General features: G+C 35.8%; 1 protein-coding gene across 3 annotated transcripts in view; it reads right to left on the minus strand.

Annotated features, from left to right (window-relative positions):
• The window catches only part of LOC142326647 (BTB/POZ domain-containing protein 2-like), a 93,090-nt gene that overhangs the window by 73,271 nt on the left and 1,474 nt on the right, over positions 1 to 18,345 (minus strand). For all 3 annotated transcript variants that reach the window (XM_075369262.1, XM_075369254.1, XM_075369247.1), the window contains exon 2: positions 11,056 to 11,367. In XM_075369262.1, coding sequence (XP_075225377.1) covers positions 11,056 to 11,358 — 303 coding nt within the window. In that variant the 5' untranslated portion in view covers positions 11,359 to 11,367. The remainder of the gene's footprint in view (positions 1 to 11,055; positions 11,368 to 18,345) is intronic.

The raw sequence follows: 18,345 nt of genomic DNA on the forward strand, positions 1-18,345 counted from the left end.
AGCAAGGTTGGTGAGAAAATGACTTTTAGTCAGGTGATTTTAGAGTAATTAACTTAGCATCAAATAAAGGGCAGGCAGGAGTAAGTTTTGTAGTGAAAAAAAAAATAGGGAAGAAAGCAGAATATTTCAAAAAAATTAGCGACAGAATTATTATAATCAGGATAAAATCAAAACCTAAGCTGACAACAATTGTTAACATCTATTTGCTTACAAGTGCCGATGATGATGATGAGATAAAGTGTGTATATGAAGAACTTGACGAAGCAATTAAGCACATAAAAGGGAATGAAAATTTAATAATAATTAGAGATTGGAATGCAAGCATTGGAAAAGGCAAGGAAGGAAATAATGTGGGTGAATACGGGCTTGGCAAAAGAAATGAAAGAGGGGACTGACTTATTGAGTTTTGTATGAAATATAATTTAGTAACATTCAGTTTAAAAATCATAATAGAAGAATACACAAATGGAAAAAGCCAGGTGATACTCCAAGGTATCACACAGTAAAACCATTGTTAAACATCCTGATATTATATGCTTACAACATGACTTTCAAACACTAATTTGAAACTGACCAGCAGCTACTAAGAGAAGGTTCTGGGGATTGTATGGTGAGGGAAGATTAAGCCAATGAAGCAGCCATGGTAAAGCAAAGATTCAGAAATCAACTTTTTTTCCCCCTCTACTCCACTAAGTTGGTTCGGACTGTTGGGTATAACTCCAACCAGAGGAGTGTCTGGTTACTCTAATGAGCCTTCCCACCAATCGGCTATATATCCGGCATGGTAGGTCGGCTCGCCGATCAGCTCTTTTGAGGAGTCTTTATTGTGCCCTTTCTTGATGCCATGTCCGGACATATTTGCCCAAAACACAGCGCCGGGTCTTTTCTCTTTTACTGTGCCTACAATCTCTTGGAGTGCCCAAAGGATCATAAGCACTGGTACACCTGGGCATGCCAGCCCTTACCTCTGGGGCTGTCCTAACATTCCTATACTAATTGCCCTGGTGCCACTCCTCTTGATTACTACGTGGCATATGTGTTGACTTTCCTCCAATGTTCCTTGCTTTGTAACATGTAGTTCACAAGGTATCTGGTGTGCACTGTGCAATACCTGCCCTATTCCGTTGTATGTCCCACTTTTGGCATTTGAAGACTGTATGTTCAACAGAGTCCTCGTCTTCGCAAAACATACATGATGGTGATACACGTCTGCCTATTTTATGCAGATAATCTTGAAAATTACCATGCCCTGTTAATATCTGCACTATGTAGAAGTTTACTTCACCAAACTTCCTGCCGTTCCATACGTCTAGGTTGTGTATACTTCACTTGGTCCATTGTGCCAACCCTCTTCCACACCACCTGTTCTTCCATTCAGTCACCATACGTTCTCTAGTGTCTCTCCTACTTGAGCCATGAGCTATATCCAGCCTTTCTTCCACTTGAAGATTGACTGGCGGAACTGAAGCGAGAACACAGAGGCCTGGTACAATACCGTGCAGTAAGCAGAAACTACTATTAGGGCTCTCCTGTATACGCTGTTAACTCTAGTCAAATTCCTTTTTATGCATAAGGATGTCCCCCACACTGGATCTGCATATAAGATTGACGATATTATTGTTGACACTACCAATTTCCTTTTCGATGCCTTTGGCGCACTTTGCGATGTTAGTAAAGCATTCCAATGCTTTTACCATGCCTTCTGCCTTCTTGCAACAGTTGATGATATGGCTAGTAAATTTACTGTTCTTATCCAGTAACACCCCTAGATATTTTAGAGGACTTGTCTCATGAATTGGTTGGTCTCCTACTACTAAATTTATCAGTCGAATTTGTTTTTTGCATGACATTATAATGTACCTACATTTTGTGGTGCCAAAGTCAACCCTTTTGCCCTCATCCAGTTATAGATCTTTGCTAACGATTGATTACCTCTATCTTGTACTTCCTCTTCACGTCTTCCTCTCACCAAGATTATGCAGATGATATGCAGATGCTATATCATCTGCATAGGCAACGATCTCTACCCCTTCTGGTAGTTGAAGTGTCAGAACCCCAACGTAGGCTAGAATCCATAATAATGGCCCCAAACCGAAGCCTTGTGGTAATCCTCCGAATATGCAAAATCTAATCTGTTCCTTTTGCGAATCCACAGCGCACCATCTGTTGGATAAGTATTCTTTGATTTGCCTATGCAGGTATGGACTTATTCCTTTCTCAGCCACAGCAGTCATTATAACCCTCCACGGTATTGACCCGAACACGTTCCTTAGGTTGAGAGAGATAAGGAGGGGAATTTCCCTGGTCCGCCAGGTCCCTGATCTAACTTCTCTTGCCCAGTAAGTAAATTAAGGCAATAGCGTGGATCGATGATCTATTCTTCCAAAAGCCAAATTGATTATGACTTATCCCTGCTCCACTGTTCATCTCGCCAACTAGTCAATTCACCAGCATCTTTTCTAGTAACTTCCCCATTGTGTTAATGAAGCGCAATGGGCGGATTTCTATAATAACATTCTCTCAATTGGGCTTTGGCAAGAACACCACCCTCGCCTCTTTCCAGCACCCTGGGAACACTTTGTTTTCAATACCATAACTGGTCACGTCGATCATCTCCCAAGGTGCTTTTTTAACAAGTACTTTCAGTAGTGTAACTGAAATGCAATCAGGTCACGGACTTCTCTTATTGCCTAATTGTGCAGCTGCCTGTGTTAATTCCTCTAGGGTGAATCTTCTGGCCTTGTATTCAATCGCTTTGTCCATCACTTCCTCACCTCTGGTACGTCTGTCTCTGCTTTTCCTCCTATGAGAATGGAGAAGTTGCCTTACACTCCGTGTTTTCTTACATTTCGAGTTAAGACCCTACCCATCTCTTGTTGAATTATATTTATTAATGCTTCTGGTGTGAGGTTTTCTACTCTGGCTAGTCTGTCTGCAACACATCCAACTATTTCGACAATCTGATTAGCCATAGGTCTCATAGGTGGTTCTTTCTGAAACGTTCTGAAGAACTGGTCTTATATTATAAGAAGCTCAGCCGAGTGTTCACTAGCTATATCTTCTGGGAGAATCCTCCACTGCCACTGTTCCTGGCCCCACCTGTTGTCTAGAATAGCTAAATCTAGCACAGAAGAGTGCCCTCTGGCTTCATATGTGGGCGTGGCATCATTAACACAATGATACCCGATGATCTCCAACAGATCAACTAAGAGTTCTCCTCGCCTGTTCGTGTAACTGCTGCCTGTGGCTATTGCATTACTGTTACAAGTCCTCCTGCATAATTATCCATTTTTCAGTACTGGTAATGACTTGTTGCAGAGAATCTAAAAACCTTTCAAATTCCCTCATTTCACAATTGGGAGATACATATGCCCCGATCACTACTGTGCTGTCTGTTTCAATTGCTATGTGACCTAGACCTCTTCTCTTAAGTTGTTATGATATCCTGCCACTTATATCCATAATCGCCACGTTTCCTTCGGTATCAATACTCCAGCCAGTCCTAGCCATGACATATATATTGGGTTCCGTGACTAGCAGTAAATCTGCTTCCTTCTCTCTTGCTAGCTCTAGTGGGAGAGCTAACTTCTATTGAGATTCGCCAGCATGAGCTTAGACATTACAGGTTAGCCCACAAGTCAAGCCTCTGGTGCAGTGGTCGTTCTTACCACAATTACGACAATTTTTGGGTTCTTGGCAGGTCACAATTTTATGGCCCCTACCGTCACAATTCAAGCATAATTCCAGCCAATCCGTGCAGTCTTGTCTTCTATGCCTTGTGCCCCAGCATCGATAGCATCTTTCCTCCTCCTCTCGGATGTAAGCTCTGCAATTTACCCTTCCGATCTGTATCCTCTGTTCTACAAGCTTGCATGCTGCCCTGTATGATGTGATTATGTAATGTTTTGGGTCTCACTGAAGCCCCGTCTCATGGATGAGATTTTAACTTCCTCTGCGTCTCCCACTCTGTCTTTAATGGCGACCATGACTTCGGACTCAGATGTTTCCATCTCCATATCATGAATATGCACGATGGTTCTTCTGCCAGCCTTGGTCTTCAAGTCCACCTGCAGATCAGCTGCTTTATCTTGAAGAGCCATTGCAAAGTCCACTGAGCTCCTTGGATCCTTACATGTAATTCCTCGTTCCTCCCTCTGCAAAGTGAAATTATGTCGCTTGCCTCATCATTTTTTACTGCAGCCTTCATTGTACACAGTAGGTCTGCGTAAGACTTCCTTGTCGCTTTCACTATGACAGTCCTACTTTCTTCAGCAGGCGAAATGGCCTTTTTGATCGAGACTTGCCCTGGTCTAACCTGTCTTGTTGGTACTTCTGTACGTTGAATCAACACCTGGACTGGTTTTATTCGGTCCTTCAGGATGTATGTAAGAGCCTTCTTAATGGCAATTCCTATTGTGCCCACTGGTAATGTGAATATAACTTCAGGTGACTTCTGTAGCACTCTTCTTATCGCCCGGAGAATAACAATCATTGAAGACTTCTCTGGTACTGTTGTGTCATACTATATCCTATATTTGCTTCTCCTTAATTGTGTAGTTTCCTCGCCAATTATTGTCATCTCATCCTTTAGTATATCATCTGGTTTATACTCTGGACAGCAAGTTGTAACTACTACGATTCCAGATTTCTTTGGTATATTGTGTAAGCAACATGTATTACACAACTACTCTGGCAGTTCCTTCAATATGCAGAGCTTGTCTCTATACGTCGTGGACCATCTTCTTGGAATTAACTCACCAGTTCCTCGTCAGTGAGTATTCCTGATAGCGCCTCAGTTACATCCTTTTCATCCACAGAGGGGTCTGTTTGTGTTGCCTGGGTAATTACTGGTAATGGTGCCGACATCTCAGTCAATGTTTTTAGGCCTTCATATATCTTCTTCAACTCTTTCTCGTGCTCAGGAATGTACTTTGACAGCCCCGAGCCCAGATGTTGTTTGAGTGACATCATAATGATACCAAGTTGGCATGTTAATCCACCCAGCCTGTCTGGGGTCCTCCTCCTCTAAGGATCCCTGCTGTAAGCGTTTCTTTAGACTCTGGTCTCCTCATGGTGGAATTTGCTGCCGTCCCAGAACTTTGAGACTTCTTTTCCTCCAATGGGAGTGACCCAGATTGACGCATTATATTTTTCCTGGGTTCTGCGCCTCAAACCAAGTTCGTAGAGTACCCACTCTATGGGGTTTGGGGGGGTTCAAAAAAGGGGGGATGGGGTTTTTTTGAGAGGGAGTAAGGTAAAATGTATCTGTCGATAAATGGAATAAAAAAAATAGGGCGGTGGGGGGGTCAGGGAAAATGTAAAACCTCGAGGGGGGGAAATTGGGGGTCAGGGGCCAGAGATGGAACCGGGACAGTTAGATCCCAGGGGATTTTGATCTAGGATTGAAGAGAAAGGAGGTATCGATGAAAATCTGTAGCAGACATTAATAATGACCATGATTTAGTGATAATGAAATGCAGACTGGGGTTTAAAAACCTGAAAGTTGTCAGATGAATTGGTGGAATATAGAGAGGCTTGAGGAAGAGAAGGTAAAGAAGATTTTTGAAGAGGACATCGCAAAAGGTCTGAGTAAAACAAATAAGGTAGAAAATATTGAAAAAGAATGGAGGAATGTTAAAAAGGAAATTCGTACATCAGCAGAAGCGATCTTAGGCAGAACAAAAAGAACTAGTAGAAAAACCTTAAATATAAGAGGATGTATTGCAGCTGATGAATGAGCATAGAAAGTATAAGAATGCTAGTGCTGAAGAAGGAAAAAGGTCCTATCAAAAATGAAGAAATACTGTAAACAGAAAGTGCAAATTAATGAAAGAAGAGTGGATTAAATAAAAGTGTTCAGAAGTGGAAAGAGAAATGATCATTGGTAAAACAGACTGAGCAAACAGGAAAGTTAAGAAAAATTTTGTGGTAATTAAATTAAAATCTAATAATGTGTTAAACAAGGATGGTACACTGATTTATAATATGAAAGGAAAGGTCGATAGGTGGGTGGAATATATTGAAGAGTTATATGGAGGAAATGAATTAGACACTGGTGTTATAGAGGAAGAAGAGAAAGTCAATGAAGATGAAAAGGGAGAAACAATACTGAGATCTGAAGTTAAGAAGCATTAAGATTTTAATGGCAGAAAGGCTCCTGGAATAGACAGAATATCTGCAGAATTACTTACTGCATAGTGCAGGTGATAAAGCAATAGATAGATTATACAAACAGTTGTGTAATATTTACAAAAATGGGAAGTTCCATCAGACTTAAAAAAGAAGTGTTACTGTCATGATACCAAAGAAAGTAGGAGTAGATAAATGTGAAGAATACAGAACAATTAGTTTAACTACTCATGCATCAAAACTTTTCACTAGAATTCTGTACAGAATTGAGAAGAGAGTGGAGGAAGAGGTATTAGGAGAAGACCAATTTGGTTTCAGAAAAAGTATAGGGGCAAGGGAAACAATTTCAGTGCTCAGATTAATAGTAAAAGAAGGATTAGAGAAAAACAAATCAACATACATGGCGTTTATAGACTTAGAAAAGGCATTTGATAATATTCACTGGAATAAAATGTTCAGCATTTTAAAACATTTAGGGTTCAAGTATAGAGATAGAAGAACAATTGCTAACATTTACAGGAACCAAACTGCAACAGTAACAATCGAAGAGCATAACAAAGAAGCAGTAATAAAAAAAGGATTCTGAAAAGGATGCTTCCTATCCCCGTTACTTTTTAATCTTTACATAGAACTAGCAGTTAATAATGTTAAAGAACAATTTAGATCCGGAGTAACAGTGCAAGGTGAAAAGATAAAGATGCTACGATTTGCTGATTATATAGTAATTCTAGCTGAGAGTAAAAAAGAATTAGAAGAAACAATGAATGGCATGGATGAAGTTCTATGCAAGAACTACACATGAAAATAAACAAGAACAAAACAAAAGTAATAAAATGTAAAAGAAATAAAGTAGATAGACCACAGAATATAAAAATAGGATGAGAAAAGCCTATAGAGGTAGAAGAATTTTGTTATTTCAGATGTATTATACAAAAATTTTGTATAATTTCAAAGAAATAATCATATCACAAAGAAATTTCATATCACAGAGAAATCATTTTGCACATAGAAATTTTGTAACTTCAATTAACTGCTTTCCAATTCTTTATTGCCCTCATCATTACATAATCAGATTCTACCATCTATCTTAAAATAATTCTTAAACTTCCTTGCAGCTAATAGAGATTTCTCTATGTAAATAGATTCAATGTTAATTTGGTTAATTAAGCATTGCCCATCTGCTACTAAATTCTATTTTTTGTTTGTTATTTATAAAAAAATTAACAACAACATTACCCAATTAAACGTTGTAGAGTGCCAAGTTCTTCTTCAAACATACAATATAAATGTATGTGATTAGCAATTAGATATTGTTTATAACATAGATATCACAATGAATCTGATTGCTGTATGTTATGAACAAATTAGACGCTTCTTGCATACCATATTTGGAGATTTTAAATTCAATATCAACAAAACACATTTACTACATAGGATTATTTTTTTACAATTGTAAAATAAGAAACTGAAGGAAATATTAGCAAACTATAGAGATAATTTAATTTCCTAGACTTCTTGGAGATTAAATTTACATATTGAAGACGTATTTACTTTTTTATTTCAAAAAATTATTGTATCTTACAACTAGTAATGTATAAAAGATCAAAACATTAATATAAACAAAATTAATGTATAATGAATATTATACACACATATCTAAAAGAAAGAGAAAAAATAAATAATTTATTTGCATCAGAGTTCAAAAATGTCAACATGACAGTTTTTAATAAAAATAAAAAAAAAATGGATAACTATGAACTACTTCTGAAATTACTTTAAGATAGTTTTAAGATTTTAGGTGTGACATGTTAATTTTGATAATAACAAACAAGTTTATAGATGACTTTATTCAAAGAAATTGTGGTAGATAACCTAACTACATTCTTATTAATTTTATAATTTCACGTGGTTGTTCTCAATCTATATAGATTTCTTTTTTTGACATGAGTATGAGATGAAGATACTGGATTTGAAATTTCAAGCGTATATTGCTGCTAATGTATACAATATAAAATCCTTAAAACAAATATCTTAGCTTTCAAAGGTTCTAAGTTATTAAAGGTAACTGATAATTTTTTTAAGAGTTTCATGTATTCACAAAAACATAAATAATTGATTGAAGAAATCTAATTGTCAAAGTGATTTCACAATTTATGAATTAATGAATAATTTTCATTAAGAATAAAAAAAGCAATGAATCAGTTAAAGAAAACACATAATCTTTAACATGAGATTGTAAAATTTGCCATTTTTGTCAGAGAAAGCCATTAAGACATGAACAGTACAAATTTACAATGATCTACAGTTATGCTTTTCACCCATTACTTCCAAAGAAATAGGCAACTGGAACTTAGAAAGTAGATTATTTTAAATATTTCGATGTAGTCTGATATCAGGCCTCTTTTGATTTCATTTTCAAATTATTTATCCATATATTACAATTATAATTCATGAGGGTGAGAGAATGAAATTGAATGATATTTTGTTGTAGTAAAGAAGTATGGAAACAACCCTATTATATACCAAATGAGAAACTTAAAACTGGATTGCCACAAACTAAAAACAGTTGTGACATATAAAATTTTATATATGAAATGAAATAATTAAAGCATAAATTAAATTAAGTTCTGTATTTATATTAACAACAGTTTACATATTTACCATATCATTACAAAAGATGTTTAACTAAGCGACCTGTGCAGTGATGCACTTTCATGCTCGAGTGATCGTATTGAGTAACCTGACACAAAATGCTGTAACTGCCGTAAATTTCTTGTTGTATGCTTGCCTTCAGTTCATAATATTTGATGACCTGAAGGGCTCTCATTCGTAAACATTGATTTGACTCTTGGGATTTGATTCATAACCTCTTATACTTGAAATAGCTCCAAAGGAAAAAATCACAACCAGACTAATCTGAGAAATGTGAGACCACCAAAACTTTGCTGACAGTTTGTACTGTAAAAGCTATAAATGCATGCTAGTGAATTGTTTGATGTGTGAAACACATTACTTTGTCTTGTTGGAAAAACCATACTCTTTTTCAGATCTGTTACCTGAGCACAGAATTCTTAAAAGAATTGTATCGTACACTTCTGTATTGACAGTCTGGTCAAACAATTTAGGTTCACTATATGACTACCAGAAACAGCACACCATATAAACATTTCCTCATCATGATGTGGTTACTCAAACATCTGGTGAGGATTTTCAACCATCCAATGTTAATTTGTTGTGTAAATTAACATGCCGAGATGAATGAAGACATGCCTTGTCTGAAAGGAAATAACAACATCAGGTCTATCTGTTAATTGATAATATTTTTAGAAGCCAGTAGCAATAATTAAAATGTTTTGGTTTGTCTATTCTTTTAAGTTCTTGCACAGTTGTTACACAATGTGGTTTCATATTTAAATAATGAAAAATCTTACAGAAAATACACTTTCTGTAATAATCTAACTTTTTCAATGTCTACTGAATGAAGCAAACAAGTTTTGACATTTTCTAAAAAAAGGATATAAGTGAGGTTTGAGCTATAAAAGTATTTTATTTTAAAAGGTTTGACCTCAATGAACATACAAAAAGAATTAGATTCCACTTTAAAGGATTCTTCCCCTACATTTTCAATTATAAAAATGTGGGCTGCTGAATAATTTACATCAGAAATATCCAAATCATCGCAAATATTATACCATTATATCCACTCAAGATAATGAATGGATATAAATGTTGAAAGGATGATGAATGGTTTTTGGCCTCAGAACGCCCAAAAACTGCTATAACCAACAAATCATCATGAAATATTACAATGGCATATTATATGATCACTGACTGAAGGTACACAATCTTATTGTCATTTGCAAATACCTCAACGACTGTATCCACATTTTACATGAAAGCTTTTGCACTATGTAAGAAAAAAGCTTTCCACTATGTAGGTGCTGGGTTTGTTAACAGCTGACCAAAAATACATTTGATTGAACACTTCTCAAGGGTGTTTAGAAATTCTTTTTTAAATGCGATTCTGCTAAATTTCTTTGGCATTTTATAGTCTTACAAAATCTGTATAATGTATGTGCTAGCCATGGTATCTGTGACAGCAACTTGCTGTTTCAGGTATAAAATATAAATAAGAATAGAAAAATACAGCTGGTTGTACAGTATAAGACTGCATTTGATCCCGCCTAAATTTGGTTGCCTGTACTGTGCATTGAGAAGTTATTCGATGGCACGCATGAGTAAATAAACTCACATTACATGGACAAGAGGGTGCACACTTACACACAGTATGCATATACATACATGCCACACCTGTACCACAGCACTCGTGCATATGCACACAACATGCATACACCACACCCACCCCAACTCACCACACACTGTACTCCATTACTCCATCCCATCCTACTACCCACACACCACCACCCCACCCCATACACACATATGTACATATACACACACACACACACACACACACACACACACATACACTTTCTGTATAAATTTGCTACCATACTACTTAAAATTATCATCTGAATAGTGAATTAAAATTAATTTGTATTCCTACAAATTGTAGATAAGAAATTTGTTGCTGCATCTTGTCAAAAGAATTTTTCTAATCAGAAGAAAAAAGAATCAAGATTTAACTGATTTGGTTATGTAGAAAGTAAAAACTGTTAAGCAAAAACTAAAATGACAATACATGGATAAGATAATAAAAGGATTAGCATAAAATAAAAAATAAAAATAAGTATAGCACAAAAACAGTTAAATGACTGATGATAAAGAGTCTTGATAGATGATAAATGGTCTTCCCCAACTTATTCATAACAAGAATTAATGGTCAGCTACTTAGAATAATTTCATGTAAAAAATAGATTGAATAATTAGAAGTTATTATTTCAACATTTATCCAATTTGAATTACCTGACTACTATTATGAACATTATTCCCAGCATTGTCTGGCTGCTGTCTGACAGCAGTAGAGGCATTAACACTGGGAGGGCTTGATGATGATGATGATGAAGCCGTTTGTGCTGCAGTATCCAGTACTGGTGAACCCCTGTTTAGTTGATTTTGACTAAACCCAGTTCCAGATGAACAATTTAAAGCACACTGGTTTGATGGAACATTGTTAGGTAATCTGTTTTGAGGGACTGGTCCCTCTTCTTCATCACCAACCAAATTACTAATATCATTTATTGTATTATATACATATTTTGCTGACATTTTATATACCTGTAAGCATAAGAAACTTTTATAAATAGGTGGATGAGAAAAGGGATAAAATAAAAACAGCAATTATTCTATCATAATTAATGTAAAATAAATGGGAAAAAGTGTATAAATAAATGTACTTTTGTATAAATGTGTATGTATAAAGCACATTTACTTGTGCTTTTTTTCTTTTCTTAAAGAACCACTTTGAACATGCATAAAAATATATTTTTTCAAAAGTCAATGATCAACCTCTGGTGGATTGCAGGTTTTTTCGAAGGTATTTCTAACATTTAAACTGATTTACTTTGGGACTGTGTAAAGCATGAAAGCTTTACTCATCCCTGTTCTAGGTAAAATAAAAAATTCTTATCACATCTGAAATGCTCCATTCAAGAAGTAATTATGATAAAGGGTTCTAGACAAGACAGGTAAATTAACCTTATGGGTGCATTATCCTTTCTCAGCAACCAATTTTTTTTATTATTCTGATCTGTTCTTCTCTGTTATTAGTTTTGTGGGAGTAAGTCTAACCCTGCTGGATTCAGTTTGGTCCATGCTGAGGATTCCAGGACTTGATAATAGAATTAATTATCTGGTAGGGGGCTGCCTGTAAACAAATTCAGAAATTCAACCTTATCCACTGGCTGCTCATTAAGCCAAAGGGCTAAATTGCTTATTGGGTAAAGCAAGGCCTCCTAATTCTCCCAACAAAAATTAATTTATTACGGTTAAAAAAATAATGACAGTTGTACTAAACCAAAATATTCTATTTAAAAAATTTCAAAAACTAAAACAGCACCTGCAACAATGTTTCACTTCTTAAAAATTTGAAATTTGTTGTATGGATGTACATGTATGCATTATAAAATAAATTAATAAAATTAAGCTTAAATGTTAATTTAATACTATTTCAATTATGTATATAATATTGCAATGGTAAATTCCAACATGATGTAACAGCCTTGATAGAAATAAAACACAAAGTGGAGGTTATTGTCAAAATTTAATACATCTAGCCATTGTAATTTTAAGAATTAATAAAACAAATGGACGATTTCAGACTAGATGGATTTATTTGGAACCTATTTATTAGAGAATTTTAAAAATACGGTTTGAAAAGTATGTCCAAAATTTGCATAACGGTGTAATTTTCATTCTCTTAAAATATTGTTATCCTGGTAAAATGTATGTTTCATTCTTTCTTCAGTCTTAATATTGTCAATCCCATTTTTATTTTTTAGTGATAACCTTCTGCTTGAAGAAGGTTAAGCAATCACTTTCCAGTGAGGTCAACAGAGTGATAAATGTAATAATTATTATTTTATTAGAAATTATTATTTATTGTGATATTCAGATAGATTTAAAACCACAGGCATTTTTTCTTAATACATGGTGCGGTGCATAATTTGCTGATTTGAAGGGTCAATAAACACAAAGATGTTATAGGTATTGTAGTAATTATTTTTTACCATATGCTACTACACTGCAAATTTACTTTAACATTGTTTTGAAAATTGTATCCAACAAGTGGCGCCCCCCCCCCCCCCACTGGCAATACACTTATTTACCATAATTCAAAAGTGTCTGTCAACTCTTTCCAGCACAGCAAGAGGTATGTTGGCTATTGCTTGGTGAATATTCTTCAGTTCAGCAAGAGTCCTTGGACGATCGGTGTCCATAAAAAATAGTTACAAGGGGCTAAATCGGGTGAGCAGACGGGCCACTGAAAATCACCCTTCAAAGAGATCAGATGCCCAGAGTTTTCCTACAAAACACGCATTGCAGTTCACACTGTGTGTGCGGTGGCTCCATCCTGCTGAAACCACACATCCCCAACATCCATTTCGTCAAGACTTAGAAAAAAAAAAAGGCAGCTGCATGCTTGCTTGCTGAGTGCCGAGGAGGTCACAAAAAAGACTGCCTTACTGCTTCGATGTTTTCAGGTGGTCTCACCTAACATTCCTTTGATCTTCTCTTTTCAACACTGCCAGTTCTCCTGAATTTGTTTGCTGCCCATGTAATAATCAATTTCCGACCAGGAACAAGCTCAGGTGATAATCTTTAAGTGTGCGCAGAATGCTCACTGTGTGGCGACAATCAAGTAACCATTACAAAAGTGAGCCTCTACGGCAAACATGCGCTGTTTCTTCATCCATTGCATTCTCAGCACTGAAGCAGAACGAAGAATAAACTTCCCAACCCACCCATTCGAATGAGACCACCTGCACCCTCTAATGGACAAACCTCACTTCCTGGTGCCTAATTCAAATCAACAAATTATGCTGCCACACCCTGTATAAATATAATGGTGTAACCAAGTGTTTTTCTCTTAAAAAAACTATTCCTGACAAATTAATGGCATTCAATCAAGACTGTTCTCTAAGTGAACATGTTCACTTATAGAGAATAATCAAGTTTTTTTTAAGTGTTGTTCTCAGTCACCTGGTCTCTTTGAGCATACAGAAATTCCACTGGATATTAAAATTTATATACACAAAATTAAACTGGGGAACTGTTCAGGATAATTATATGTGAATGATTATGATAATGTCATTCTCATGTAAATGTATAAAATCAGCTTATACTTTCACAGATTTTTTTAACTCAGCAAATCAGGTCTTTATATTACCACATCATCAATTTTCACCTTTTAACATAATTTAGTATTTTCACTTCATCACTCTCTATATTTTTGGCACAAGGGTACTGGAATATTATCTTTGCCTATTCACTCTAGACAGACAGACAACCTTTGTTGAGTGTAGTTATGCGTTTCTTTAGGTGCAGCTTACTTTTAAAATGTGATGTTTTCAGAGCAGATCTTGTAAAAATTCACCAGATAAGTTTTGTTATGTTTGTGGTCTTTCTTTATTCAAGTGCCCAGGTACATCTATAATAAAGTGAGATAAAGCACCTATTTTTTTAATTTTGATTGTAAAATTGGAGATCAGAATAAAAATTGGGCTCCTCATGTTTGATATATAAGTTGAAAAGCAGCTCTAATTTAGTGGATGAATTTGCTCTTTATGCTACTTGCTGTCCCCAAGGTGTAGCATGAGCTTATCAATCATCTTAATGGATATCCACTTTTGTCTTGTGAACACAGAATAGCACTCAAAAAACATAAAACTGGATATCCAAATATGCCATCTCCTCTTAGACAATTTCCTCATGGTGACAGCTTACCAACAGATTGCAAAAGGCTTTCTCTAACATTGTAGTAGGATATACATGCAGTAGTATAAGATTAGTGGATATTTTGTCCACACAGTAAAGTCCACTTACGTTGAGGTCTAAAAAAAGTCCAATGTCCACTGTTTTGTTTGTCCATTTTATTTAATGTCCACTGGTATTTTTGTCCACCATTAGTTTTGGTCCACTTTCTTTAGTCCACACAGATTTATTACAATTAATATTTAGGTCTGTTTTCGGTCCACTGTGAGTCATAATATCAAGGCAGATAATGTTGCCATTATTGTAAATTAAAATACTGCTTGCCCACATTGCTAGGTGATATCATTTTGGAAAAATTTTATAAAATTATGGCAGAGTTGATTTAGGTGATATAATCTTAGAATAATTCATTGAAAATTATGGCAGAGGCGATTTATTCTAAAAACAAAAAAACCAATGCTACATTTCAATAACTTTACATTCAATTAGCAAAGACGGTTTACGATGGTATTGGAGATGTGAACAACAAAACTCTTGCAATGCTAGATATACTACTGGAAATGACCTTGAAGATGCCAGCCTCCATGGCGCGAGTGGTAGTGTCTCGGCCTTTCATCTGGAGGTCCTGGGTTTAAATCCCAGTCAGGTATGGCATTTCTACACATGCTACAAATCATTCATCTCATCCTCGGAAGCAATACTGAAGCAATAATGGTGATCCTGGAGGTCAAATAAAAAAAAAGTACAGAAGAATGATATGAGAGATCATCAGCATGGAGTAGCTGTGCAAGAGGAAGTAAGGAAGATAAGGGACAACTTAAAGCACCACGCAAAAAGAAATCCACATGAACTCCCAGCACAGACTATGAGGTTGACTTTACGAGATGTGCATGAGAAAGAACTGCTTTTAATGTTACCTGAAAGGAATGCGTTGCGAAGCATAGTGTAATATTAACATCTCACAGTTTAGTAACAGTAATGATTCACAAAGTAATGAAGATGTAATCTTTCTGAGAACACTTGTAATCCCAATTTTAATCCTTAAGATAGCCAGTGAACCCTATATCATCTGTCAAAATAAATTAAATGATTTGACGTGTAGCTTTGGCCTATCTAATAAGCAGGCCAAACTTCTTGGCTCTGTATTGAAAGAGAGCAATTTGTTGGCAGATAGAAGAAGCACTGCATCTTTGGGTAAAATAAATGCTGCTTTCAAAGTGTTTCATAAATGAAGGGTTCTTTGTATATATAATAACAGTGGCTTGATGAATGAACTAGGAATAGACCATAAACGTACAGATTGGCACCTTTTTATTGATTCATCTAAATACAACCTAAAAGAAGTTTTTCTACAAAATGGTAACAAGAAGCCATCTATGCTAGATGATTCAGTTTCAGGACAGATACATGTATTGCATTCAAATGTAACAATTTTGAACGCAACTGAGTACAAACAGTTTAATTGGCAAGTTTGTAGGGATTTATGTTCTAAGAATTCAAACAATAATTTTTTTTCATATCTTCCTGGGAAACATTCCTTATAATGAAAAATAATTAAAACAAAAAAAGAATGAATTTTTTTTTAAATTCAGCTGAGTTGAAAGTTTCCTCTGTTGCGTAGAATGTCTTTATAAACAACTTAAAATTGATACCTCAACCAATATTTTTACTTGTTTTATAGCTGTTTATGGTTGTCCTCTCCTGACTAGGGTTTTTAATAGGATGCTTTTTGCTGGATATTTTCCAGCGTGTTAGAAACATGGTGAGTTGAAACTGCTCTTCAAAGGTGGCAACAAGGACTCCACTGTAAGTTCTTCTTACCGCTACCTGACGCTATTGCCTGTAGTTGGTAAGGTTACCAAGAAGGTCTTGTACCTCCGCATTAATAGTAGGTTGACTTCTAACCATATGCTGATGGACGACCAGTATGGTTTTCGCCCTAGCAAGGGTCCAGGGGACACTACTCTTAAGAGTAATGGATTTGGCTTTGACCAGCGAGTGCAAGTATGTACTCAGCATCTTTTTGGACATATCCAAGGCCTTCAATAACATGTGGTGGCCCTCTCCCTTGTTTCAATTGCATCCAAAATGAGATTAAGACTCTCGAGCTATTTCAGCAACAGAACCGTCATCCTTCGTGACGGCGATTCAGAAGTAGGAAACCTCCTGTAAAAGGTTGTCCACAGGGCAGTGCTTTACGTCCACTCGTCTGGGTCATTGAGTTCAACTCTCTAATACGGTTGCAGATGCCCAGTGACTGCCACATTGTGGCTTTGTGGCCACAAAGGTGTCTGTGAGGCCATAATGTTGTACGCTGCGGTCATCTGGGCTCAATGTTTACAATTCCAATGTTATAGGGATATTTTATTGCAAGCCCAGCATCTTCTATTGTTAGTTGTTGTGGGAGGCTACAGAACTGTTTCGAGAGAGGCAGTCTCTGTGATCGCCTGCAAAAAACCCATTGACATTTTAGCTACAGAACGTAGCAAGTGTTTTATAAGAAGAGAGGGCTTCTTACTTTTGGGCATATGCGAGAAATTGAAGAACAAGGTTTTGATTGACTCTTGACAAGTTAGGTGGAACCATTCTTCTACTGGTCGACACACGCATGGTATATTTCCAAATGTTAGGGAGCTGCGAGCAGTTAGGTGGGTCTCCCCCAATTGGTACACAACTCAGTTCCTTTCAGGACATGGTGCTTTTAGGAATATTTTACATAGGTTTGGTTTGACTGATTTGGGCTTGTGCCCAGACTGTAGGGTCGATGACACTGCAGACCATTTCCTTTATGTTTGTTCCCAGTACAAGGCTGAATGTACCAGAGTTGTAAGGGAGCTTGAGGAAGTAAATTCCTTTCCTGATCTGCGAGTCAACTGGAATACTCACAGAGAATGGACTATCGTGGCTTGTTTCCTTTGTTCCCTCGCTCTGAGCAGAATGACTGAAGGAGTCATTCAAGTAAAACTGAGTAGAGTAAAATCCAAGACTTTTTCTCCCTAATTAAATTTCAAGGATGATACAAAAATGTTACTTTATCTGTTTGAACAAATACAGTTGTTGCATAATCCAATAATTTATGAAAGAAACTGCAATTTCTTTAAATAAGTGATTGGCTAAATAGTGTTTAGCATGCTGTTGTTATTAACTGGCATGCATATTATTTTAATATTCTTATTATGTATTTTTTTTTAAATTAAAAAAATTACAAAATAATCATTACATACATAAATATAGTCATATTTATACATTTAACATTAATTAGATGGGGTTAGCAAACAAAGCAACCTCATCAACATGGTTATGTTGATATACTATCTTCAGTACATTGAATCAACATAATCTAACTAAATGTAAGCTTGTTAACTTCTGCTAAAAGTAATGTTTTAATTATTTAAATAATTAAATTCAGTAATAATATAAATAAAAAATATATAATAATAAAAAAATTATGTAAAATAATATGTGTGCAGGTTAGTGCACAAATACCTAAAATCTTTTTTGTCTTCTTGGGTGACAAACACTACATTATAATCTTACCTCTGTCTCTTTATTTCCTATATAATGGAAATATAGCAGAAAGTGAACAAGTAAATTTTTAAATTGTTGGAGGACAGTATTTTTGTTAGGATATTGTAATAAATGAATATTTCAATTCAATCAAACTGATTAGAATTAAGTTCGTACGGATTAATTAATTTTGTTGATTAACAAGAAGAGGTATGGTTAATGTGTTTCACTTTCTAAATAAGTAGAAGAGCAATTCCAAGCACTTAGAAACCCCAGTCAATGTACTGGTAAGTACATAATGTATTGACAAGTAAT

This window comes from Lycorma delicatula, chromosome 1, assembly GCF_047948215.1.
Source record: "Lycorma delicatula isolate Av1 chromosome 1, ASM4794821v1, whole genome shotgun sequence".
Lineage (NCBI taxonomy): Eukaryota > Metazoa > Arthropoda > Insecta > Hemiptera > Fulgoridae > Lycorma > Lycorma delicatula.